The following is a 25852-nucleotide window of genomic DNA, read 5'->3' on the forward strand; positions in this document are numbered from 1 at the left end:
AGAACAGAATCACCGTCCCTCTCTGTGGTTCTGGAAAAACACTTTTCTGTAAGCTGGCACAGAACATAATGCCATGGCTTTACATATTCCACGTCCTAACTGCATGTCTCACTGTGCTGGGAATTGTATAAAAAGACACACCTACATGGGCATACACAAAAGACAGGCCCTGCCCTCAAAGAACTTATGATTTAAACCAACAAAACGTTGACTTAACCAATATCACTGCTTTTTGTACTACTTGCCCTATACCTCCCACCCTAAATGGGACAAACTCTTTGCTTTGGGGGAGCCTCTCAAGCAGGGTCCCTGGGCTCTGCACTCGGCAGAGGTCCATCCCTCCAGCCACAGAGCTCAGCTGCAGGTGGTAGGGCTGCAGACCTCCTTCCCTTTGGTGTCATGGGGAGCAGAGAGCCACGAGCCAGCAGGAGCAGGGGCCTGCCCACTGCCCAGCCTCTTCCTCCCAGTTCAAAAGAGCCGAGATGCTGGGGAAGGCCTGGATGGTATTGGAAAGCAAGAGGTAAAACAGACAATTGCGTGCAGCATTGTGAGAAATTAAAGGGGGATACGGTACCTGATCAGACGACAAAGAGTTGTTGGGAGCAAAAGGTTTAGGAACCATTGTTTTAGGTGATTTCTAAAAAGGGAGCTTTCTAGACAAGTCAGAAATTTATGAACACAGGTAAAATAAGCTTTCTTCTCTCTGTATTTTTGTGCTATGTCCAGCCGGGTAGCAGCATGAATCCAAAGAAAAAAGTAAGCTCCATATAAGCAGAGGGGGAGATACAGGAACTGCTGAACACTAGCAGACAAACCAATGCTGGCAGCAGCTGTGAGAGCCTTGGGTGGGGGGAGGCGAAATGCACATGCACTGGGTTATGTTTTTCCTGATTCAGCAGGAGGACAGAAAAGATGAAAGGCAGCAGGGGCTATTCTACAAGTCAAAATCCCTTTGGACACATCACATTAATAAGATTATAAGGGCAACGTGTGATCATTCAAAGTTTCGCTACTTGTCAGGATGGCCACTGGTCGGTCCCCTGAGGTTTCCTGATTCTTCTATCAGAAGACAAAGTTCTCTCGCTCTGTCAAGTTGCATTTTCAGATACAAGTGTGCAGCCAACTACCTCCAGAGAACAAGAACTGCAAAGACCATGGCCTGCAGCATCCTCCACAGGCAGAGGTATACTCCTCAATAGCCCACTATGAACAGAGCACAAGGAGGCAGCACCCTAAACCTCCACGGACAACTTCTAAGAGCAGCAGGAGCAGCCGAGGGTACTCTGACTGGTATCCCTGTCCCCTACCTTCGTGACACATTTCTGAGCCCATAGCCCTATCCTGCACCAGAGCCAAAGGAGTCCTGTCCCACTCCAAACACATGCTGAGCTACAGCTCCATCCTGACCCCATCCCTCATCCCAGCTCTCTGGGCTGAGCACAACTCTGGCAGAAGTCCATCTCTGAAGACCCCCACGTTTCCCTAACCTTGCCCCTAACCCTTCTCCCACCCTGCAGCACAACGCAGGGAACCCAAAAAACAGCCCATTGCACACAGCAGAGAGAAGTTGAGTTGCTTGATCTTCCTTTTTCAGCCAACAAAGACTACTTGTATGAGAACGTACTTACCAGCATGAGGGAGGATTGCACAGACTAGTCCCACAGGAGAGCCACATAGTGAGCACGATGTAATATGTACATTTTTCATATCAAAAACTGAACTAGAGAAGCAGATGGTTGAGGTAACAATGGCAGAACTTCTCGTCTCTGTTAAGATGTACTTCTAACTCACAGAGATGGCCATCTAAACTCACACATTTAAATGACTTTCTGTCTGAAAAACAGAACAAGACAAAGACGACAACCCCAAAAACCCTATGCAAAATTAGTTGTTAAGAGTTTCATTCGGTCCCTAAGTGACAGTTGTTCAAATTAGAATAGACATAATCAATAGACAAAGTAAGGACAGAATTCTCCACCAGACTCAGACTGTTTCATTCTCAAAGAGATAAAACATGATGGGGGGAGAGGGGGGGAGAGGGGGGGAGAGGGGGGGAGAGGGGGGTTTTTTTTATATATAAAGAGCCAAGATAAGTAAGGATCAACCAGTGCAGGATATTTTAATGGAAGCTATCTATGATGTGAGTGAAGGCACGGGAAATCTACATACGTCCGCATATTCTAAGAGCTCTGACACAACACAGAGACAACCACAGTGCACCAAGTAACAGTGCATCTAGGAACAGCACATATCACTGTGGCTAACTGATTAGAAAATACACATTGAGAAGGGAGGTAGGAATGTCCCCAACTCTCCTGTACTCTCAGAAGAGGATGTGTAATTTCCTCATGTGCCAGAAGCACAGGGGGAAATCCTGGTTATCATCCTCATAACAGAGTAGCTGTTGCTACTGCTGCGCTTAACAGCCCCACCACCAGAGTTAAGTATTCCAAGGTGAAAATACTGTAAAATTCAGGTATTGTATCACTGTCACTGCAAGACAAGCAAAATTTACCCTGTGGCTCTGTGACCCCACCCTTGTAAAACAGCTTGTTAATTATTATCATCACAGAGGTGATAAAAGCTGTTTTATAAGCCAACAATGAAGCAGTAACATTAACTTCTTATGTAGGGGCTAGTGTATTTCTCTGCAGATAACACTTATTTGAAGGCACTCTCTTTAAAGACACAGGCTTGCCTCGTAACCTTCTGCTGCAGTGCCGACCAATCTGTTCCACTTATTCCTCCAGTTTGATTTACGTGTCAGACACAAGTGACGCCTGGAGGGGATGGGTTAAGTGAAATCCCTAAAACACCTTGAACTACAGGTTCAAATCTCAACTGGATTGTCCTGGCCTTTCCTCCTGACAGAATGAAATTTATTATTATTTCTCAAGGCCAGTCACACACTTGGCTCTATCTGAGAAACAGACAGAATTTGCCAGGAGGCACTTACGCAATGCAAGAGGGACATGAAAGGGCCAAGAGGCACTAAGAAAATAAAAGGGGTGGTAAACATGAAGCTCATTCTCTATCCCCAACTATATAAATGGAAGCGATGGAAAGTTTTTTAATTATTGGGGTTAGTGTCACAAGCATACCTGGAAGAAGGAAAGTATCTGAAGGAGCAGTCAACAATAGTGTGCAGCTTTCCACCATCCTCTAGAGTCAAAGTTTCTGCTCTTCCTGGTCATTTTCTTTTTACCTCTCCAGAAGCAGCTAATTTGAATCAAGCCGTTTGCTAACAAGCTCAAGGCTAAGCCCCAGCTTTGCCTAGACATTACAGCACCAAAGAGAACGTGCTTTTTGGACAGAATGAAAAGGACAATAAAATCTCCTGAACAGATCGGCTTGGATTCATCACTCTGCCCACTATCCTCCAAATGCAACAGGTGGAGGAGGACTAAACACCCAGTAATCTTTCTTCACCTCCATGACAGTCAAGAAATAAGCTTTTGAAGGAACCACCAATGGTATCATAACAAAACAGGGATGGAAGAACCACCTCAAGATATCTCCACTTTATCCCTCACCCTATGGCACAATCGACTGATAGATGATTCGCTTAAAACTTCTCACCATGGAGGTATGGAGGTTCCACAACTCCCCCAGTGCTCAAAACAGCTAGAAAGTTTTTCCTGATACCTATCTCAAATCTCCTTTGCTGCAATCAAATCTCTTTGATTTGATCAAAGAGATCAAAGAGTTCCCTGCTCTATCTCCTATCCTTACATTTTGTAATCTATTTCAGAATCTGTTTCTCTTCTCTGTCACAGGTGATCTCTGTTGCAAGCCTGGAACAGCAAAAGCAGATCTGGGAGCAGGAAGGATACAATGGTTGTCTTACCTATTTGCAAATTGCAGAACAAGCAGGTTTTTAAGTAATTGCTAAGTGTAGAAGTCAGGCATTAAAATACAAAGGGTAAAATGGAATCTCCACTCCACAATGGATTTCGGCATGGTCAAGATTTCTCCCATGAAAATATGGACTTGGAGACTAGCATGCTAAAATATGCTTAGCTAACAATAATGCAAGCTACAGAGAAAAGAAAGGAAAAACATGTTCCCTGGCTGGGAAGTTCCTAGTCATTTAGATCTAGGGAACAGACAATGCTCACAGACCATTAATTTCCTTGAGGATTTTTTCCCTTCCGTTTGCCAGATTCTTAACACTGTGAATTCTTGTTACGAGTTCAATACACAATTAATCTTTAGTTCAGAGGAAAGGGAAATGGCAGGAGGAAGGATGATCATGAGGTTAAAGCCCCAGGGAAGCAGATATCGAATCTCAGCTCTGCCCCAGCTTTTGTGCAATATACTGGTCTGGTCAGCTTTCCTTGCTCCATTTTGACTCCTAGTCATCTCTTTCAGATTGCCTGTCTTTTCATTTAAATTCTAAGTGGCTTAAGGGAAGAATGATTTCTTAATACTTGTGTGTACGCACACAAGGGCTCTTAGGGTGGTTAGAGTCGCTACACGTTGCTGTAAAACAAATACAAAAAAGCACACAGTAATAACTTCAGGAGAGCACAGCTCCCTGTTTGGGACCTGCCTGTGTTTAAGCTGAACCCAACATGGGCCAGCTGCCTCTAGCCACTTGGGAGGAATAAGAAGGTATCACATCACTAAGAAAAGTCTGAAGACCTAGCTTAAGAGAGGAACAGTGTTAAGTACAGAAAGTGATTAGACATTACTAGGGACAACCTTTCACATCCTACTAGAACTCATTCCCAGATGGGGAGAGGACACACGGTGTTTCAGGTGTGGGCTGACGCAGGCTGACTGTGAAAACCCACCTTTCGTTGCTACAGCCCCTACCTTCGCCACGCTATAGGTCGCCGCTGACAGTAAAGGAGATACCACCTCACGCTTTCTCCTCTCTCCCTTCAGAGTCTTTGCTGGCCCCCAAGTGTCCCAAGGCACTGCAGTACGGGTGGGCAGCAGGGTGGAAGGGAGCGGGCAAGGGCTGGCACTGTTGGTCTGCTGCTGACAACAGCACTCTATGCTGGTCTGACACACGTGCCACCGTTTTGCCATTACTGGCCTTGACATACAATGCTATGTTGCACAGCCACACATTGTGCTGCATTAACTAATCACCCACACAGGGCAGAGAACATCCCGAAAGGAAACGTGGCGATAAACACTGCGAAGAACAAAAAAAAAAAAAAAAAAATCAAACCAAAGCAAAAATGAGTGAGAATTTGAATAAACAGAAACCAGTAGCTCTCTCTGACCTCCTTGTAGCAGGCAATCTGCACTGGCAGCAGAACCATTTTCTGTTTGCACTCCTTCCAAACCAGACCACTCTATGTGTTGCTGAGAGATTTGGCGTTAATGTGATATTGCACCCATGCAATCACCCAGTATAACTCTAAGAGGCACTGGGGAGAGGAGGAAAAAGCAAAACAAGGTCAAGAGGAAATGCTGCTAATCTGCTTCCCTGTCCTGACAGGCACATACAGGAGGGGGGCCCAGGCAAAGATGGAGTTATACGTTGGTTGGGGGAGAGGAACAAACTGGATACATAAAGAGTTTATCCTTCTAAGTGAATTTATAGCAGAATGCGGAGAGGATGACAAGGTCCCTCCAAGCCCTCCTCCACCCTGCTCAGGGAAAGCCTGAAAATTCAACAGTTCTCTTCGCTCAAGCTGATACAAGCGCGAAGGAGAAGGAACTGTCTCGGTATAAACAACACGTCTTGCAATGACTTGTGCCAGCTCTGCAGGCAGCCCTGCAAAGAGGCTCCAGCCCCACAGCTTCTGCCTTGCATTTCACAATGTTTCAATCCTCTTTACTCCTTTTTCTTTCCTCCAAGGTTTCCAGGCAGCTACACGTCAATTCTGTCACACCCTGAGTTCTCCTAATCTTGTCGCAGGGATGAGTTATAGTTTGTTTTAAGAAATAGGTAGTCAAGCTAAGGTTAAAGGCTGTTTTAATCAAACAAGGCTGAAAGAGTACCAGGAATTTGGCTGGCAGAGAACAGAAAGCACCTTACTTAGCTTAAAAATATACGTGACTGTATGTACACACACAGGCAAATAGGCATTCATGCAGAGAGCGCATGCATGTACGTGTATGTGTGTGTGCGTGCATATTTTCTTTTTTTTAAGACTAAGCAGGCAATTGTATGCACAGATATTAACTTAGTTTACATGCCTACTCAATAAGGCATTATTTCACGAGTGACATCAAAAACCTAGAAATTTTTCTGCCTCACACAGCACTGGATCAATGCATTTTAAGGCAGAGTCTTCTGAAGGGCTTTAGAACAATAAAGCAAAACATTAAGGAAATGGCTTGGGTTACTCTGAAAAAACCTCTGTAAGTACAAAGCACATTTAAATTTCTTTTCTTATCCAAGTAGGCAAACCTGAGACAGTATTTTATTTCTTTAGTAAATTTTATTTCTTGAGATTTTACTCCTTGGGACACGTCCAGCTGCCTCCCCTGAACAGACATTTTATATGAAGTACAGCACTGAGGTTACAGCCCAATCCTTCACACTGTTAACTCTGTTTTTTTCAGTACTGGGCCCTTCATTCTCCACAGCAAAAAAGAACGAAAGAAATGTGGTTAGCACAATGCATTAGAAAAGGGGTAGCTTATATTGCTACTGCCTCTTCTAGGGGCTGAAAAAATCCAAGATCTCTGGCGCTCTCGACTGAGAAGCTCTCGCAATCCATTCACAGCACTGCTCGGTTGTTTTAAAGCAAGTTTCATCCTAGAAGGCAGGTCCTACTACACCTATCCCACGTGGTCCGCATTACATTCTCACTTGGAAAAGTACCACATGTATTCTGTAAGCCTTGTTGAAAACTTTGGTTTAAAGCAGAAAAAAAACCAGTTCTGCTATTAAAAATATCTATTAATAATCTTGCTGTATCTCCACACTTCACCTCTGAGATTTTGACACACCTAATTAAACTTGGATGAACTTGTCTGCCTGGCTGTCACCTGCCAAACTCTCCTGGCCTGCTCTCTCATCCACAAGCCTGTCTGACTGCTAGGCTCTCTGCCTGACCACAAGCCATTCACGACTGCAACTCCCTTGCCCAGCAGAACTGCGGTAAAAAGGAGAAGCTAGTAAAATCTTTGCCATTACCACTAATTGTAAGCTGAGCTGTTGGCAGTTTGGGGAATTACACACACACCTGGAATACCAGCTAACCTGAAGAGTTTCCTGTTCTGCTGAAATGAGACTCAGTGCTAGCAAACTCTAGGGAGTGACAGAAATGAGTGACAGAGGAAGGTGCCACAGACACAGAAAGTTATCTAAATTGCTTATTTGCTGTTTTGCTTCCAGACGTTTTAAGTTTTATGGAAATACACATTGTGTATTTTCTCCCATCCCAGGATTATTTTCATATTCTTTTGCTAATACAGTTATCACAGTCATACTGCACAGGCCTCAAAGAAGGGGCATATAGATGGGTATTAACATTATGCTCTTATGGTCCAAGACACATCTCTCTGTTCACATAGTTCTAGTACATAATTATCTAAGTGCCTCGCAGTCTTTAAAGCATTTGAACTGCACAACACATTTGCTAAAACACCAACATCCGACTCTAAGACTCTTAAGTCTGAGCTGGTCAGTCACTCCTGGTCCCCTTTACTTGCAATAGAGGGAAGCTGGCTGCTGTCATTCTAAAAGACATCTAAAATGGGTCAGATGGACTATCCCTCTGAAATACTGTTTTCCCTCTGTTGACTTTAATCATGCCTAGGATGACATGCTTAAACACATACATAAAATAAAGTGGGACCCAAATCCCATTAGAAATTACTTGCCCTGTGTCTCAGGGAAAGCCTGCAACAGAGCTGTGAGGAAGGTCCACGTTTCCTGTTTCTGAAAGATGAAGACTGCACCAATGCACAGACAAACTTACCAACGCATACGTTTCTCACCTCCCTACATAACCACCTGTCTCTGTCTTCCTCCTACCAAATATTTAAGAGCAGGGGCTGTACCCGACACGCCACTGTTTTAAACCAGCTCTTCTCTGAGCTGGTTTGTCTTCCAACCTGTGGGCAGTTGAACACTGGCAGTAACACATTGCAGGACTGACATCTCTGTCACACGTGCTGGGTCACCTCTTGCTTGGGAAGCTGGGGATGTTTATCAGTGTTTGCACTGCAGTGCTGAGCTGTGAACTGTGGCTACTCTGGCATAGATGTGCCTGGCATTTTGCTGCCCTTGCTGAGCACCGTACACTCCAGCAGAGGACTGCAGCAGACACATCTTCAGCCATCTCAGCAGGATTTCATAGCACTGGCCTGCCAAAACCCTAATTCTGCATCTCATGTGCCACCTCCTGCTCCTCCAGCAAAATAAGGGCTTGTCTAAACTTAAAAGGATCTGCAGGTACAGTTAACATGGGTAAAACTCTTTTGCACACAGAAGTTAAGCTGATACAGCTTAAATTGGTTCCCTAACTGAAACAAATGATCCCAGCAAAAAGACTTTCTCATTGAAATAACTGAGTTTGTACAAATGCTTTTATGTGTAAAGCCATAGCCATTAAACATGGAATGCCCTGTCACAAACCTGTCCCAATAACACTTCTAAAGTCAGACCAAGTCTGAAGCATATTAGCCAAAAAACAGTTGGGCCGATATAGCCATATCTATACTACTGGCTTTCACCACCAAAGCCATGTGAGTTGGTTACCACATCCCATCACCTCCCTGACAGACACTGCGGTAGTACCAAAATCTTGTAGCACAGACCTGGCCCACTACAAGCTAACAAACAGATATTTTTAGAGGCCATGTTTCCCCTCCTAGTACAACGCTCTGCAATGAGCTCGCTTACATCCTCAAAGAGAGCTAGTGTCACTGAAAATCCATCGAGACAGGCCTCTCACTTCTGTCTCCTTTACACCTCAGTGCTGAAACGCAAAAGTAAAGAGAGCAAGAAGCTAGAAAGTCAATTATACTGCCAGCAGGGACTCCTAATCAAATGAAGGTTATACAGTTTGCAAATTCTGCTGGGGGAACTATGTTTATGAGTGAATGAAAATATATTGTTGGATGAGGACACCACCACCGGTGGGTTTAGAAGTCACTAGGCAGTGCATTAAAAATGTAAGTTGAGCATTTCTCGGTAATTGTATGAGGACTGAGTGATTAGAAGAAGTTTTAATTCTGAAAAAAAAAAGGAGCAACAAAAATCTAAATACATTTCCACATCTCCTTAGAGTCTTTGTTATTGTTGGGGACTCATGTATTAACTAGTCTAAATGAACTCAAAGTTTTGCACATGCAAGAATGCTAGAGAGAGCACCTTCCATCTCATCCTCTGCCTCAGTCTAGGAAAATACAGAGGGACCCAAATTTGCCCCTGGAAGAGGAGGAAAGAGGAAAGTGCAGCATGAGAGAAGAGCCTGCAGAAGTGAACCAACCTTAACCATTTCCTCGTTCTTCTAAAGTGCTCTAATACTGGTCTAACAATATACCAGGCTCAAATTAGGCGGAACTTAAGCCTCACTGAAGTTTGTATTTCTTCCCCACATTTCTGTTAGGAAATATTATATTTGTAAAATTTTCAACAGAAATATCAGTATTTTCATATCAGGAATGCTTCTGTCAGACCAATTATTTACAAAAATCTTATCACAGGCTGCAATCACTACTAGATATGTCAGGGGAAGATGAAATCATTGATCCATCCACCAGTAGCAAAAATATCTTCCAAATCTCATCGGTAACTAACGTGTCTATTCTGAAACCTTATAATCTCTTTATTTTATGTAGTATAATTAGGGACATTCTTATTATGGATACTTAATCCTCTCAGTGATGATAAACTTCTGGCCCCAGCAATATTATTGTGGCATTAAGTTCCTCATGCTCGCTATGAGTTCTATAAAGAAGCATTTCCATTAATGAGTTTTATATGTACCTCAGACTCACTGTATGACCCGTGCTGTATTATTGTGAGAACAGGGTTCTCCTGTTCGTCCTTCCTCTCCACTGTTCTTCACATTGTCCCTGATCTCTTCCCTAATGGTTCATCTGCACATAGATAGCCAGGAAAGTTGATCTGAACTAAATGGATGTCTTAATTAAATGTTAATATTAAATGTTAGCTTATCTACAATGTTAAAATGGATGAACTACACTACATTAAGCCCCTGTATGGACACACATATTCAGAATCAAAATGGCCTTAATACAATTTAGCTTACTTTGCTTCCAAAGTAAATGGAGACAAGCCAAACGAAAGCCACTTAATTTCTGAATATCAGTATTTACGCAGGGGTTCAATGCAGTTCATCTCATCATTTTAAATCCCCATATTTCATCACCTCAAAGAGAACTTTTCCTGAGTGTTCGTATGTAAACGAGTCTTCAAATCATCATGTTTTTATACCTCCTATCACACTCAAGGCTTCCATCCTTGACGTCCAGTCATTTTTACTACTACATAGATTTTTTTTTTTTGTATCGTTCGGGGGTAGTGTAACTAGAACGAAAAAAATTCCATAAAGAAAAGTCTTTCTAAAGAATATCACTGCAATATTCTTTGTGCACTTGTACATCTTGTTATTTAACATAAAAACCAGGCAAGATATTAGTTACTCTGTGTGGATTAAGCGCACAAGTGTTGAGCTGGTCACAACACCCCTTCAAGTCTTTTACTTGACAAGTTCCAGTTATGCTGGAATCTAGTGTAAGCAGCAAGAATTATTTTTCCTAAGAAAGGCAAGAGTCTCATCTGAGTCAGCTTGTCCAGTTTAAAGCCGTCGGTTTAATCAAAAGAAGCTCCCTCGTTGCATGAAACGAATGGATAATTTTGAACTTCAATGTGGATGAACTGTGTCCACCTATCACAAAACCAGTGACACCTCCATTAGTCATATGAGCAGAGAACAGAGTTGGTACCACCACAATGTTTATGGTGAAGCTACGCAGGACTGTGACTGCACCATCAGGGACTGTACCGCATATAAATAGGAGGCATCATTTTCCCTAATGTACTTTATCTGCTAAAAATAGTAATTTCAGGAGGTCTTCCTCTTTAAAGCTTTAATCAATCAGAATAGCCTAGGATAAATTGGCTAACTGAGATAGAGTGAAGTTTTAACAGAAGCCTCACTGGTGACTCAGGCCAGGGTTGGCAAGGAATAACTGTAGCCAATGGGGCAGAATAGGTGAGCTGTCATATTTTTTGTTTCTGCTCGTTAAATCTGAATGCACCTAATCAGTTATCTCGCCTGCTAATATCTCCAGTGACAACAGTGACAAGAAGAGGCTAAGAATACATACCCCACCAGAATGCCCATAGGCAGATTTGCCATAAACTTTGCTGTAGTTACAGGGCACCGGTTTGCAGTGAAACCCTGCTGGGGCGTGCAGTGAGCGTGTCTGTCTGTGTATGTGCACATGCATATACAATAAAGACCATCACTCACCTGCTGCCTCTTTGATTAAAGGCCAGGCCTACTCATCTGCACTAGGAGCATCTGTTAATCAGCAAAGGCCTAGCAAAAGCATTACCTCTTTGGGAGTTTGGCAAGCTTCTAAAACTAAAGATATTTTGTTTCTGTTCCCCCCTCCCTACACATTTAATCTCATAGTTAAGGTCTCCCCCAATAGAGCCCTGTCCAAATGGATCCAAATAACAACCATCCCCAGACCATCAGATAGCTCAAGTACATACTCTGCTGCACCTATAAAGCCTAGGCATGGAGCTCTGTTGCATGGGGAAAGAGGTTTACCTTGGATTTCCTTTTAAAATACTTTTATATGCCACTTCATCCACTGGCAAACACACATTTCAACTTTCTTGCACCTGCGAACAGACCTTCATATCACATTTTAAAATCCACTGCTTAGTAGAAAAGGGTTCCTTGTTTTCTAGGATTTTAAAGAGAACTTGGCCAGGAAACAAATCAGAACTGAGCTGGGACTAACTAGGGTAAAGGTTGCTTATTTCTGCAGATTACCCCTCTCTGCTTTTCTAATTCACTCACTATGTCTTATCTTTCCATTAATCTTTAATAAATCTTTTAGTTAATTCCCCAAATACAGACAATATACATGACAGCAGGATACAGTGTGAAAGTAGCCCATGGATATGAAGAAACAGGCAGCAGAAGAATCAAAAGGAGCGGAAACATTTAGGATTAAAAAACACCCAGACTGCATGTTAGTAGAAAGCAATGAGCAAACAGGAGACACAGTGGTAAAAAGGAGGCAGGGGCTTTGAGGGTATTAGCATTTCTCTGGCTGTTGGATACATTTTCTCAACGGGGCCTCCTCCCCTTTCCACTCTGGTTCCACTTTGACAAAAACAGGTAATCTGATTTCAAACTTGGAGCCTCTGAAATGTGGAAAACCCTCTCTAGGCTGATAAAAAACGGTATGGCTAGATTAAAAAGTAAATCCAATTTAACCCACTCCATTAATTGAATTATATTGCCTCCAAATATGGTAAGTTTGGGGCTGGGGCCCCCACAGGAAGAGAAGGTGTTTTGCAAACACAAATAAACACAAAGAAACATGCTAAGGGGAATGGCTAAATCAATGGATGAATTGTGACTTCTACCCACCCTGCCTCCCACAGCTTGATAAGCTGCTGATTGCTTCTAAAACATCTACTACCAGTGTTAGGAACTGATTAAGCAGCTTACAAAGCCCTGGGGGCTAATAGGCAGGCCCACCAGGGAGACTGCAGCTCTGGAGTTAAGCAGCTTGCTATTTCATGGCTTCATTATTAAAGATGAGATAGAAGAACATGCTGAAAAGCTGTGGAAACAGTTTTAGATCTCAAATGACTGGCCTTCTTGTTTTTCATATTTATGGAATCATTTCCATTTCATGGTTTCACCAGCCAACAAAAGCCATGTTGTTTCCTATGGTTTTGCAGTTCCCAGCTCTGAGAAGCATCTGAATAACCTCAACTTAACGTGTCAACTGAACATCCAGAACTGACTATGCAACGCCTCACCCTGCAGAAAAAGCAAGGTCAAGCAGGGGAAACCTCTGTGAAAGAAGCTTAATGCCTTTTACATATCACTGGTAATGACATAAGACTGCGTACACAGATGTGCCTAGATCAGCTAGCCCGTCTTACCTCATTACTTCCTTGACTGTTCATCTGAGCACTCCAGCACATTCAGCCCGGATTCCCTACCCTCTCTTTTCAGTTCTTTTTTGCCAAATTCTTCTTGTTTAATCTGGTATGTGATAAAATTTTGCTGTTCAGGTATATGCACCGCAAGCTGTTTGCTTAGATCAATCAACATCAACCATTAATGCAAAGACACATCTTGCTGGCACACATCTTGTGCTGTGGTTATGAGTGTCACAGTAACACTGTGTGGCTTAACTCTGTGCAATAGGCCTGATGTACTTTTTTTTTGTATTGTGGTAATGCCTAGCAGACTTAGTAAATAACTGTGATACACTAGAGACTGTACAAACTCATAAAACTCCTAAAGAACTATTCTTTCAGTAAAGATTACTTGTCACCTGAAGGCTGAGTCTTAGATGAGGCTCGCCCACAGCTTTTGTCCAGATTAAAAAATTTTTACAGTAGTCTCTGCAGCCTACACTGTTCTTTCATAACCTCCTTCCAGCCCCATTTCAGCTGCAGCTCTGGGCTTGCTCTCTCAATCCTAACCCAATGCTCCTGTTTACCGATTTTTGTATCAAACTATAAACCACAGAAATGGCTTGGATGCAGAGCTGCTTACGCTATGATTAGCAAGAAAGGAGAACGTGCAATTAGCATTGAAGATGAGAACTTGCTTGGCGTGTAACAGGTAGAACCAGTGGAAGAAACTTACCTGCTGGAGGTCTGAGAGAGAATAAAGATGGATTTGCTGAAGAAGATACTCTCTGGGAAAGATCCTGAAAAACAGAAAAATGGATGTGTTGATATCACGCTTCAAAAGGACGGCTTCTTCTCTGGGAAGAGCAGTGACTCTCTCTCCCTCCTCCAGAGGACCGCAACAATGACGCTAGGGAGAGAGCTGGTCAGAATTTGGAATTATGTTACCCTTTAAGCATCAGCTGCTTTTACAGCATTTGTCATGGACGCTGACTATTTCCATGAGAATTAATGCTGTGGCAGTGTTATTCTCTGGCTGTCAGGTAAGCATGCACGATGACATTTGCAGTCGTAGAAAACTTACCTTGGGCACAAAAGGTTTTTTTTTTTTTTTTAATAACAATTAACCTAGTAATAACAACAAATAATTGAAGGTACAGTTTAGAAGTGCTTCTTATGGTTTTTAGTAAAAGATTCCTGGGCTGCTAGAAAGCTTTAACGGTCAATTTAAGATGTGACTTTTTTTTTTTTAAACTGAAATAATCATACCAGGAAAAGTGTCAGTGCAGATACTGTTCTTCCAACATAAAGTTGATCTATATTGGTAGAGTTATTCCTTTCTGCATACAGAAATATCTGTATTAACACAGATTTTGTAATGACTTATTTGAGAAAGGTATATTTTCCTTAAATGAAATAAGATTTCAAGCAAGACCATTGATTTTCTTCTGACAGACCTGTGGAGTAAAGCTAAATTACATAAATTTGAACAGAGAATAGATGTCCTAATTAGAATCACTTGCAGCAAAATGAACAACTGGGTTAAAGCAAGCTTATGGTGAGAAATGGATTTTGTAAAGGTAAGTGGATATTAGCAAGGGAAGTTTATGGAAACTTGTGCACCTGCCACGAAAACGTCAGGAAGAGAAAAAGTGCACCTAATTAAAAAGTCTGTCTTTGTGGGCACAGACAGAGATACAATCAGCTGACCAGCTTTGTTTTCTCTCCACACAGAACAAGCACAGCACCATGCTCAGGTACCCTGGGGAGTGGAGAACCACATCACTCTTGCAATAACAGCTACCAGGTACATCAAGAAGAGCAACTACTTTACAATACGTGTTGCTTAGAGCAGAAACCAGGAGCTCGATTCCTAATTTATAAGCACGACGTTTTAAGTCAATGCAGAAACCAAGTTCTTTATGTTATTAAACACACAAAAAAAGCTGTGCTGAAGACTGATTTGTCACGATGGAACTGAAATACCAAAAAGACCACCAGACATGTGCAAAAAAGCCAAGCTACTGAAAGGCCAGTATCAAATTACGTGATCATGACACGAGACTAATGAAAAAGTTCACAGGAACTCAAAGAAAAGATTTCAGAAGCTGGGACAACATAATTAGCAAAAACACAGATCAGCAGGGATAACCGTATATAGTACCAACTTCAGTCTTTGACAAAACACTGACTTTAAGAAGTAAAGGAGGCTCCTTAGCTTATTCTGCTCCATCAACTGTCCATTAACTATTTTAAGCTGACGTTTTCAAAGATGCCTTGAAGAGGCTAGCACTGCTGGCTCCTGTCAAAGCGAGTGGCTATGAGGCCCCATAGTCCTTCTGTACTTTTGAAAAAATCTAACCTTCATTGGGGTGGGAGGGGAAAAGTCTTGCTAGCAAGGCACTGACAACTCTGCCACGGCCAATCTTATGGCACACCGCCGGCAGCGGGAATGTGGCCTTGCCACTTCTGACTCACCAAGCATGTAGATCCACCCTGCCCACCTAATCCTCAGGTGCAGTCTCCCTGGGATATTGTGCTTTCCTCTTTCAGTTCTGTAGGCTATATCATTGCTCCTATTGGAGGCAAATGTGTTTCAGTAGCAAGCTAACTGATCTTTGTAAGTGCTCTGAGGCTCAACACCACGCCTTCATATTATGTTTGGCACAATGTCAAAGACGGCTAGAAAACAGTCGAAATCCAGGTATCAGACAACATGCGGATTCCTCATTTGTACACAGAAGATTATCAGAACTGATTGCTACGGGGTCAGCTCTAAACAGCATTTTGGAGCTATTCATATTTTCCAGCCCTGACAGAATTTATTTCATTAAAATTTCCCCACCATTCTCCCCTGATCACACAGGGCAGGCACTAGACAGTGCAGTAGCACTGCCAGGAATTGTGTTATTTGCTGACACCCTTACAGCACTGCTAAGGAAAATAATTAGCTAATGAAAGATTTCCTTTCTCAGGCTAAGGAAAGTCTTTAGCCTGAACAGCCCATGAGGCAGAAGCTGTCAATGACTAACATCAGTGACTAATACCTCATTTCCCTGCCTTCCAGGACTGCATTTTATTTCCTGCAAAATCTATTCCTAATAAGACTCCTAATAAGAAGAGTGCGGTTGAGGACCAAACCCATGATTGGCCCCACTCTGTCGGGTATTCCTGGCCAGTACAGCCCTTCCCGCTGGTGACAGCCCTTCCCTGCCTGGATCGGTCCCTGTCCACGAAGCATGTGTCAGTCTGCCCTTCTGTCACAGTCACGTGCTTTTTGTTAGTTTGTAGTAACCAACTCCAGCAGAGCCAGCATCCAACACTCCTCCTCCTTCCCAAATTTATTTCCAGGAAAAGATGTTGGCACTGCCCTCCCAGTATTCAGTAAGACACACATGCAGAAGAGGCACTCAAGCGGAAGGAGCACTTACTTACATTGCTATGGAGACTGAGGCATTAAGAAAACCTCACAGTAAGTAAAGCTGGTCCAGCTTCAGATTTACAGTCCTTCTGTTGACTTGAAAATCACATTCTAGTTGTGGTGGGCCACAGGAAAACAGCTGAGTGTCTAAAGCTTGCGTCTACAGCAGCATTTGCAACATTTCTCACAGAAACAATTCGACCAATTCCGGTGTGGTTCCCAATACATGTGGGGGGACAGGGCACTCCTGCAGCACATGCCTACACCACCAAAGTTTGAGAGCCCACAGCTGCGTGAGGATGAAGCCTCTGAAGTGGCCTAGAAGTAGGTGGCCCAGTCCCTGACCTTTTAAAATACAAATGATGACCATTCAGCACAGCTGCAGTGAGCTGAGTGGTAGTTTCAAAAACACATCTTGCTATACTGCAAGTCTGGGACTGAGATTCCCCTCTAGCAAATACCCACCAGTTCCATCTGGAAAGAAGAAAACAAACGTCCATAACCCAACTGCTACCTGAATGTGACTTTTGAAGCCACTTGTTGTCAACCTCTAGCTAATGGGGAACAAAAGCACAAAATGCACCAAAATATCAAACTCGAGCATATTTTAAAAAATTGTCATTATAAAATGCAAATAAATCACTTGGCGCAGGAAATTCACACCAGCTAAACAGCTGAGCAAGCAACAAAATGAACGACGCCCAGTTTCCGATGGCTTGCTTGTCTGCACAGGTTCTCTCAGAATAACGAAGTGATGGCTTATTAAAGTCCTTTTCAATAGGGGGCAGATAGGACTTACTTAGTGTCGCTTGCCTCTTTACTCAGACACCTCATATAACTGTTAAGAACTTAATGTCTTTGCCATCTCCATCCTTCTGCCAGCTGTGACTGAAATTGGCCAAGGGAATCCAAAGCCAGTAGAGTACAGCGGGTGAGATAGGGTGCACACAGACACCATGCCATTGCATTAATGACCAGACAAAAATACCACACGGGGTCCAAATAGATTTTAAAAAAATCACACTTTGGTCTAAGATCTTGACAGAGATTACAGAGCAGGCCGAGGTAACTATATTTAAAAACAATTCAGTAGAAAACATAAGACAGAGCTTTGAGTATGCTTGCTTTAATATAAGGCCTTGATCTGAAAAGACCAAGACGTGGGCTTGCATTTGGTGCTTTAAGTTTTTCCCTTAATATAAAGGCCATTTACAAACTCTGAATGGCAAATCCCCATCTGAAATCAAAATGCAAGATAATGAGTTTCGTAAATCTTTTGACTGATGCTCTTCAAGGAACTTCTTTTTTAATTTGTCAATTAAAAGCATTCAATAAACAATCCTTTAAGTCAAATTTTACAACACAGGAAGAACTGCAGTGAGCTAGACAGAGGTTATATGAAAAGTGTTACGACTCATCATAATAAAATCTCAAACCTCTGCTGCCTCAGAATGTGACCTGCAACCCTTGAGAGGCAAATGGTACTGAGTGCATGTCCCACTAAAAGCATCTCCTCAGCATTTATGCAGTTTGGAAACTCCCAGTTTCACCATCACCGGTAACAGAGCAGTTGTGAGTCACCGGATTGCTGCGCGGTAAACCCTGGCCACCAGTCAGGGTTAAGTTTGCAGTGAACAAACTAAGTTCAATGCTAACCAGTCCTTTAGCTTTGCCAGTCCCTGTGAACAATGAAATCCAAAGTCCTGCTGGTTAAAGATCTCTAAACTGCTTTATTGTAATGTGCTAGGAATAAAAGTAATCAAGGCAAGCAGGAAAGAAACCCATCATAGGAGATTTGGGATCAAACTAAAACAAAGAATTGAGCGTTCTCAATTTGCAACAGTTACAATTTTTTGTTTGATACTATGTAATCTGAAGCACAACCTGCAGGAAAGACAGAATCAGAAATTTCACCCCTTCCCTTTCAGATGATCTTATCAGGTAAGTATATATACAAACAAAGGTTATCTTTTAGTGTCCTCCTGCAAACAGAGTCACTGATAAGGCTTTGCTTTTTGCATTTGGACAAAGCGTGTAGCCATGGTGCTTTGTTAGCACTAAGTAATTGCTCTGCATTTAAAGCCTGTTTATCATCAGCTTAGGTAATTTTTCTCCAATGGGTTAAATACCCTGACAGCTCTGCTAGAGCTACAACCAATTAATCTGCCCAAGCCTGACACTATAACCAAAGTACAAATGTGATAAGCAGAGCAAACTCTTCTTGTTGCACTGCAGTCGAAAGAAATCAAGTTAGCTGGCAGGTGGGCACAACCAAGTCTTTTGCGAAAAGCCTGTTGAAAACTGCTAAGACATGGAGGAGAGAAAAAAAAAAAAAAAAAGGTTGGCACCATGATTTCATGTGCCAGCCAGGAGTGCCTTGTTTGACCAGGTTGATAATTGCATGACTGAGCTCTGACTCACAGTAGATACAGATGCACCAGTCCAAAACACAGTTGCACTCCGGGGTCCTCTCCACCCTTCTGCCGGAAACGGCTACACCCAGAGTTGACGCAGCACCTTAGGTACCACCTCCGTTCCTCAGCCAATACGGTTCACTCGTATCCTGGCGTAGCAATTTGCACCACCATCAATTTACTTTTAAAATCGGTACCAGGCTGTGAACTCAGGCAGCTGGCAGGCAAGGACATACTGGTTTCTGCTGTTCCCACCAGACTGAACGCGTTCTTGCCGCGGACGACAAGCAAGAGCACCTCTAAACTGCCAGCAGCGAGCCCCACTGGCAGCTGGGGCCACGCACGCAGGGAGGAGCAGCACGCGCACACCAGTCTCACTCTCAGCATGTCAGTCTGCAGGGTCACCATTTGATCTAACAAGTACAGAGGGATATAAGTAAATTACCCAGATACTATCCCTGATAGGCATGGCAGGGTAAACACATCTCTTGCTAGATTTTGTCTTGCAATTCATTTGACATGCCACCTATTAATATAAGTTAGAGAACAACAGTAGAGGGGAGGGGAAAAGGGAGGATTTTTTCCAGTCCTGCCAATTCTTGTAGTTTTATTCAGGCTTTCGATACAGGGCATTTCCTTGAAAATCAGCTCCTGGAAGTAGTTGGGAGACAAGAACCCCAGCCTTCAAGTCAAACCAAGAAGTTACTCAGGGAACTGGGACAAAAATCTAATGATTCAGAAGTCAAAAATTCAATAAAAACATTCCCCTCCCCCAATGCTATTTGTCTGTTTTATTCTTGTGGTATTTACACTAGATTAATGATTTTTTTTAATTCTAGAGGTTTGGCTAAAAAGGCATTTGTGGAACCACTTCACGTTCATGAGGTATAAACACTCTTCTGGTTATGTGCTGGGAGCAGCCCATATTGAGGGCTAGATTTAATGCCAAGTATGTCTAAGTAAGGTGTTGTTTAATGCTGTTAATGAAACTTCCCATGAGCATCCCTACAAACAGTTATTCTTACCATTCATCAGCAATCCTAAATCAGAATATAAACTTTCTGCTAAAACGCAGCCCACTAAACTCTTCTCTCTTCTGTGGTTACTTAAGCAAGATTGTGAAAGGCAAGAATTACTACAGATCAAAACCAGGAATTAAGTATCACTGACATTAAAAGCAGGATGCAGAGAATTAGAGGCACACAGCTTCATTTTGAAATCAAAATAGCTTAGATCCTCCATTAACTTAAAGTGAAATGAAGAACCAGAAAATGCTCTCTATTCTTGTGAGGTGCACATCTGAATCTTCGCTGCAAGCTCTGAAGTGAAAACAAAGGTAATATTTAAAGTAGCAGCAATCTAGCTTACGAAGGAGAAGAAGAAAAACTACCATTTTGAAAGATGCCTAATATTACTGATGTATTTGACAAGGAGGCGCAGGTGTGTCCCTGGACAGGAAAAGGCTAATGTGAACAAAAAGACCAGCCTGTCCTCCGGAAAACTTATTACACACACTTTGGCATGCTCCTCAGCTGGATGGTACCACAGTAGAGCACTGGCTCATGTGCTTTTAATCTTCCCTTGGCTTAAACAGACTGCAGTACTGCTGCCACCCCTGGCTGCTCTGGCACATTTCTTGGATCCTCCACTCTCTGTTTGTTACCCTTAGTTGAAACAAAAGCTCAAAGGCCACCTAGCTTCCATCCTGAGCCTCTTACAGTTTTAGGGAGAGCTTTTTAAGATTTTAAACTTGCAAGGAGCCTGCATGAACAGTTATTTCTTCAGAAAGACACAAGAGTTGAAGGCAAAGAGATAGTCTTATTTTTAAGCGCTCCACAGACATCCTTTATTTTAGCTAGGGCAATGATTACACAGATGCAGTACCTATATAGAACTACAAATGCATGTGCATACCTCCCTGCATTTCTTTTCTCATCTCTCCTCACTTTTGGCTGTTGTTTGGTCTTAGGTCTAGATCCCCTCAGGATATCCAGATATCCCCTGTGAATGAGTTTCTCTCTCTCCCTCTTCGTGCAACAAATTTTTCGCTTCCGTTGGACTCTCATCTAACTCAGAGCCCTCTGCTAGGAAATCACAGCCTTCTGTTCCTTTCCCCTGCCCAAATTTTCCTTTTGTAGTCTACTGCTTTCCCACGCTATGTCATCGTTCTCCTGCTTTGGCATTTTCCACTCTCCAAACGGCCTGCCTGCTGCAAACAAAATGGAGAAAACCAGTCTCCTCTGAGGGCTGCGCCATGACTTAATTAACCTTCTGTTGTCCTTGGTCTGAAAGATGACCTGACACAGCCCCAACTTCACATACGTTGTGCATTTGGTGGTACAGTGATTGCATAAGATCAGTCAGGATTCCTGTGACGTGTTTAGACAGGTTTCCCAATTGCCACACAAATATTTTGAAAGTAATCTAGCCCTGTGTCAGAAACGATATTTCTAAGGCCTCACTGTTTGGCATCATTGAATTTGGGCTCGTTCTGCATTGTGCGGACAGAACAGCAGGCTCATCCAGGACCATGCGTCTGCAGCACTGCAAGGGTACCTTTAACCTGTTGCTGCAACAACCAGCTCTAATTTGGTCTTCCTGTAACACGCTACGTAATGCATCCAGCTTGGGAGTTCACCTAAGTAAAACTAATACATTGCTGTTCTGGAGCTGATAGACAAATGGTATCCTACAGAGGAGATGAAGAACGAGATGGAGATTTTTCCCTAGTTTCTCACTGCTGTACAGGAGGTCTACTTCCAGAGAAAGGGCACTGGAAGGAGCACAAACATGTAGGGGAACCTCCCGCACAAGCAGACAGAACATCTACTTTCTGCCATCATCATCTGTCTACGAATATCTGAGCAATGCAGCTCGGAGAGCAGAGATCCCAGAGAGCTCTGAAGTTGACCTAGGTTTAGCCTACCCTTCAGTAGACATGGAGGTGCCTGAAGACTTTCCAAAAAAAAAAAAAACAAAACACTATCAGCTCCTTCACTAGAAGAGTCTTTGACCTTGACAAAAATGGACGAAGACAGACTATGGCACAGGGAGAAGCTGTTAGTGTGACTTATGTCTAGAGATAAAGGGAAGAAAGTAAAACCAGAATGACACACCATTTAGGGTGGCTTCTCAGAATATCCTAGTTGTTTAACGGAGTTAGGGACTTTCTCTCCGAGCTATTTGGCTGACTCCCCCCTATTCACTTGTGCCACTCGGCCATCGTCACACAGTCAGCTGGCTGTGCTGGCATCTGCACAGCTCCACTTGCACTATCTCTATGTTGGCTCTAGGCTTCAGTCTTGTATGGTTCTATCTGAACAGCACCCATACAAGCAAGGCAAACAAAAGAAGCAGGAACTTGTTGAGTAAAGACTGCTAGGGCAAATTATGTCTGCTGTAATACTGAGGCGACAGCCACAGCAAACTAGGTGCAGTGATGCCCCTTGTAAAACAGGATGCTCAACAACAGGCTAGGAGCATCAACTGGCTGTCTCAGTGGTACTCTGCTGACATGCACTGATGGAGGGTTTGATTGCACCTCTTGTTCAACTTGAATTTCCTTTATTTTTTCCCCTTGAAAATATATAAAGAGTTTAGGAGCCACAGGGAAAAAGAAATCATTATTAGTGACGCAGATCATTTTTACTTTGTGCCTTCTAGCTACTTTTAGGATTTCTTTTGCTTTTCTTCCTTCCTTTCTTTCTATTTGGTCACTTGCCTCAAAGTTCTCATTGTGGTTCAGCTCTGAGTACTCTGCTAGATGCCAAGTTTTACAAAGTTCCCAAAGTACTTATCTATGGACACCAGGCATTATAAATAACATTTCCACATTTAAACCAACTGGATCCTGAGCTAACCTGGTTTATAGCCATCTGGAATTCTTCAGAAAAAGCAACTCACAAGCACTGTAAACAGTTTTGTCTTCCCAAAGGACACCAAGAGTTTCCAAATTCACTGCCTTCTTCATTTTGAGATCTGGGTTCAAGAGCAAGGTATAGATTTAAAGAATATGATAATGCAAATAATATTAATAAAAGAAACCTCCAAACGATCTGCTTTTCCCTAATAAGGCAGGCTCTATCAGTGTCCCTGAGGCAGCAAGGTGCCAATACAATTAATCAGTCTGTTTTTAGTTCTCTTCAGACAGCAATATTAACAGTTTGTTTCAGTCTGTTTATATGGGTCTGACAGGCCTTCAAGATGCTGTGTTCACTTGCTTGTGATTAATAGTCATTCGCATACTAAGGTGAAGACCAAGTAGAAAAAGAATGTTTTTAGAGCAGGACAGATAACTGGATTCTCTCCCCCAGCCTTTCATTTCTAACTAGGAAACAGTACTAAACTTAGGAATGCTGCCTAACGGTATTGTTTTAACTCCCCCTTTTCTTGCAGCGTGCCCATGTGAAGAGCCAAAGGGAAATTTAAATCACATATTGTCTTTGTTTACCTGTCACTTGTGCTCTCTTGTGCTCTGTAAAGCCATCATGCTGAGAGCAAGGGTCTGCATGCTTTGATGCTACATGCAGAAAACAAAGCCGCTGGGACCAGTTTTGAGCCAGGAATAGCTGCTTCCAAGAAAGGGACTTTTCTTCCTTTCCACTCCTGCAAAGCTCTTAGGGGAGACCTTCAGGAACCAATGGAGAACCAAAAACCATCCTGACACAGGTTTCACAATCCAAGAAGGAGCTGGATTCTAAGGTATATTTTGTGCTTTTGAAACATTCCTTCAGTGGCTTTTACAGCACTTTTACAAGTCCTACCAGATTGGAGCTGCTTCCTCAGAACACAAGTAACACCCTGGTATAGTCTCACCCTTCTTGGGCTGGGGTCCTTCTTGCCACCCTATGCAGAGATCAGCTGCAGGCACACAAGGAGACCAAGTTTAACTCAGGGTTATCGTTAACCAAACAAAGCACATCCCAAACAACACCAGCGGCCCTTCTAAGCCTTCTCAGCTTTAATCCGAGATAGGAGGAAGCAGGGCTCCAGCAGCGTCCAGCCAATACAACAGAAAACGCAACCACCCAAGCGAGAGCCGTGAAACCAGAGGTGACATATTTGCCTACACTGCTTCATCCTCTTCTCTCTTTATACTAACCAGAGCTGGTGTTAAATGCTTCACCTAACTTATTTCTCTCTGCTTTTTTCCTGAAAGAACACACACATTTCTGTGCTCGTTTTCATCCCTTCTCCTTCTTCTCTCAATTTCTTCAGCATTCAACATCTTTCCCTTTTGGGGGCAGGTTTTGGGGTTCCCTCAGTAACTCTTCTTTTCCTGAGAACCCCCCCTAAAATCTATTTCCCTCAGGTCTGGCTCTTGGAATCTCCTCCATTCTCCTGCTTTTCCCTCTTCCCATTGTCATTAGTCCATTGATTTCTCTGTTTGGGCCTCCTTTGATCTCCTTCTTTCACTCTCTTACCCAACTTCTTTCAGTCTCTTCAGCCTCTTCCTCTCTATTTTAAGGGCATTCTTTTCTTCAGCATTAATCAGAAGGCATAATTTATTTTCTACCACTTTTTCTGAACAGCAGCCTTCACAAGTCTTGCTCTCCTTTTAGTTTTATTGCAGTTGAAGAGGATGGTATAGGAAAGTTATTACAGCTGAATAGCAAGACAGCCTGCAAGATAATACCACCCTCTGGGATAACAGAAAAATCCACCTAATTTTTTAAAATGCTGCAAGCTGCTCTATCAAATAATAGGAATTGGGCATTAAGACACACACAAAAGCATATTAGCATGCTGTGGATCTCATACAAGAGCTCAGTAATGCTCTCCAGAAACCTGCTGCTATATCCTTCTCTTAGCTGTTCTTGAGGAAGCTATTCAAAGCAAAGACACAGGTTATCTGCTGAACAGCAGACTTCATCACTCCTCTTTCTGAGAAGAAAATACTGGTGCATTCTCCTCCCCCTCCCAGAGAATTCAGATCCCCTGTCCCTAAAATTTCATGCTCAAAATACAACCATCAATGCCATCTGCTTTCTTACCATCTGGCAGCTGAATATTCCAAAATCGTGGCTTTCCTTTTTGCATACTTGCCTTACTTGCATACCTGGTGGACACAAACGTTTACAGATGTGTTTACCATCAAGTCAGCTGCGTGTGCCTGCAGCCACTCACCCCACAGCACGGCATGGGCACAGCCCGCTTCCCATCTCTTTAGGAGGTCCAGAACAAAAGTAACTTTTTAAGGGCACAACTGTAGCTTGATGGTTGCAAGAAGATTGATCTTTTTTAGTCTATTAGGAAAACGCAGTAGCAGCTGAAGGTACTGAGTTAACAGCACTTCCAAAATGAATTTCACTTTTTATAAACCTACTATTCCCCCCAAGGAAAACTCGGTATGAAGGGAATAACAAGCAAAATGCCTTCTGCTGTGCGCTATGGCCACTTATTTTCCAATAAAGAAAACATTCAGCACAGCCATGCCATGGATGGAGAAGATGGTGGCTGAGCAGGAGCATGACTGCTCTGGTGTCACATAACTCATGAGCTGGGTCACCTGCTAGGGGACTGCATCTGGCCTCTGCGATCATGCGAGGTCAGATCACTGCGGAGGGCAGAAGCACAGAGGAGGGCAGCAGGCTGGCTCTGGCCTCTCTCACACGTTGCCATACCGTGAGCTGGTTAAGCGGTCCTGACAGCGGCTACCATATTGTGAGTACCTGAGAGCCAGAAGCTGTGACAGGGAGCCTGAGGTGACTAAAAATACTCATGCAGAGTCGGGAAGCCTGAGGAGTAAAGGATGCTCAGGTACAATGCATGACCCCTGCATGCATTAGCACCCCTATTAGCACCCCTCAGTGCTAATAGCTACTGAGAACAAATTCAGGCATTCAGGCCCTATAAAACCTACCAGAATCATTTTCTTTTGACAGTAGAAACCCAGCTGCCCAAGGAAGTCAGGTAGAAGCACAATAGCTTTCTAAATGTGTATCATCTTCAGAA

At 43.0% G+C, this 25852-nt stretch overlaps 1 protein-coding gene across 4 annotated transcripts in view; it reads right to left on the bottom strand.

Annotated features, from left to right (window-relative positions):
- Positions 1-25852, bottom strand: part of PLEKHM3 (pleckstrin homology domain containing M3) — a 100459-nt gene that overhangs the window by 32539 nt on the left and 42068 nt on the right. For 2 of the 4 annotated variants that reach the window (XR_011141819.1, XM_068948096.1), the window contains exon 6: positions 13800-13863. Coding sequence is in view for 2 of the 4 variants with exons in the window: in XM_068948096.1 (XP_068804197.1) it covers positions 13800-13863 (64 nt within the window). In the remaining 2 variants the exon portion in view is untranslated. Of the gene's footprint in view, positions 1-1628; positions 1834-13084; positions 13188-13799; positions 13864-25852 lie in introns of those variants that run through there. The other 2 variants (XR_011141820.1, XM_068948097.1) reach the window with 2 other exon arrangements.

This window comes from Struthio camelus, chromosome 6, assembly GCF_040807025.1.
Source record: "Struthio camelus isolate bStrCam1 chromosome 6, bStrCam1.hap1, whole genome shotgun sequence".
Classification (NCBI taxonomy): Eukaryota; Metazoa; Chordata; class Aves; order Struthioniformes; family Struthionidae; genus Struthio; species Struthio camelus.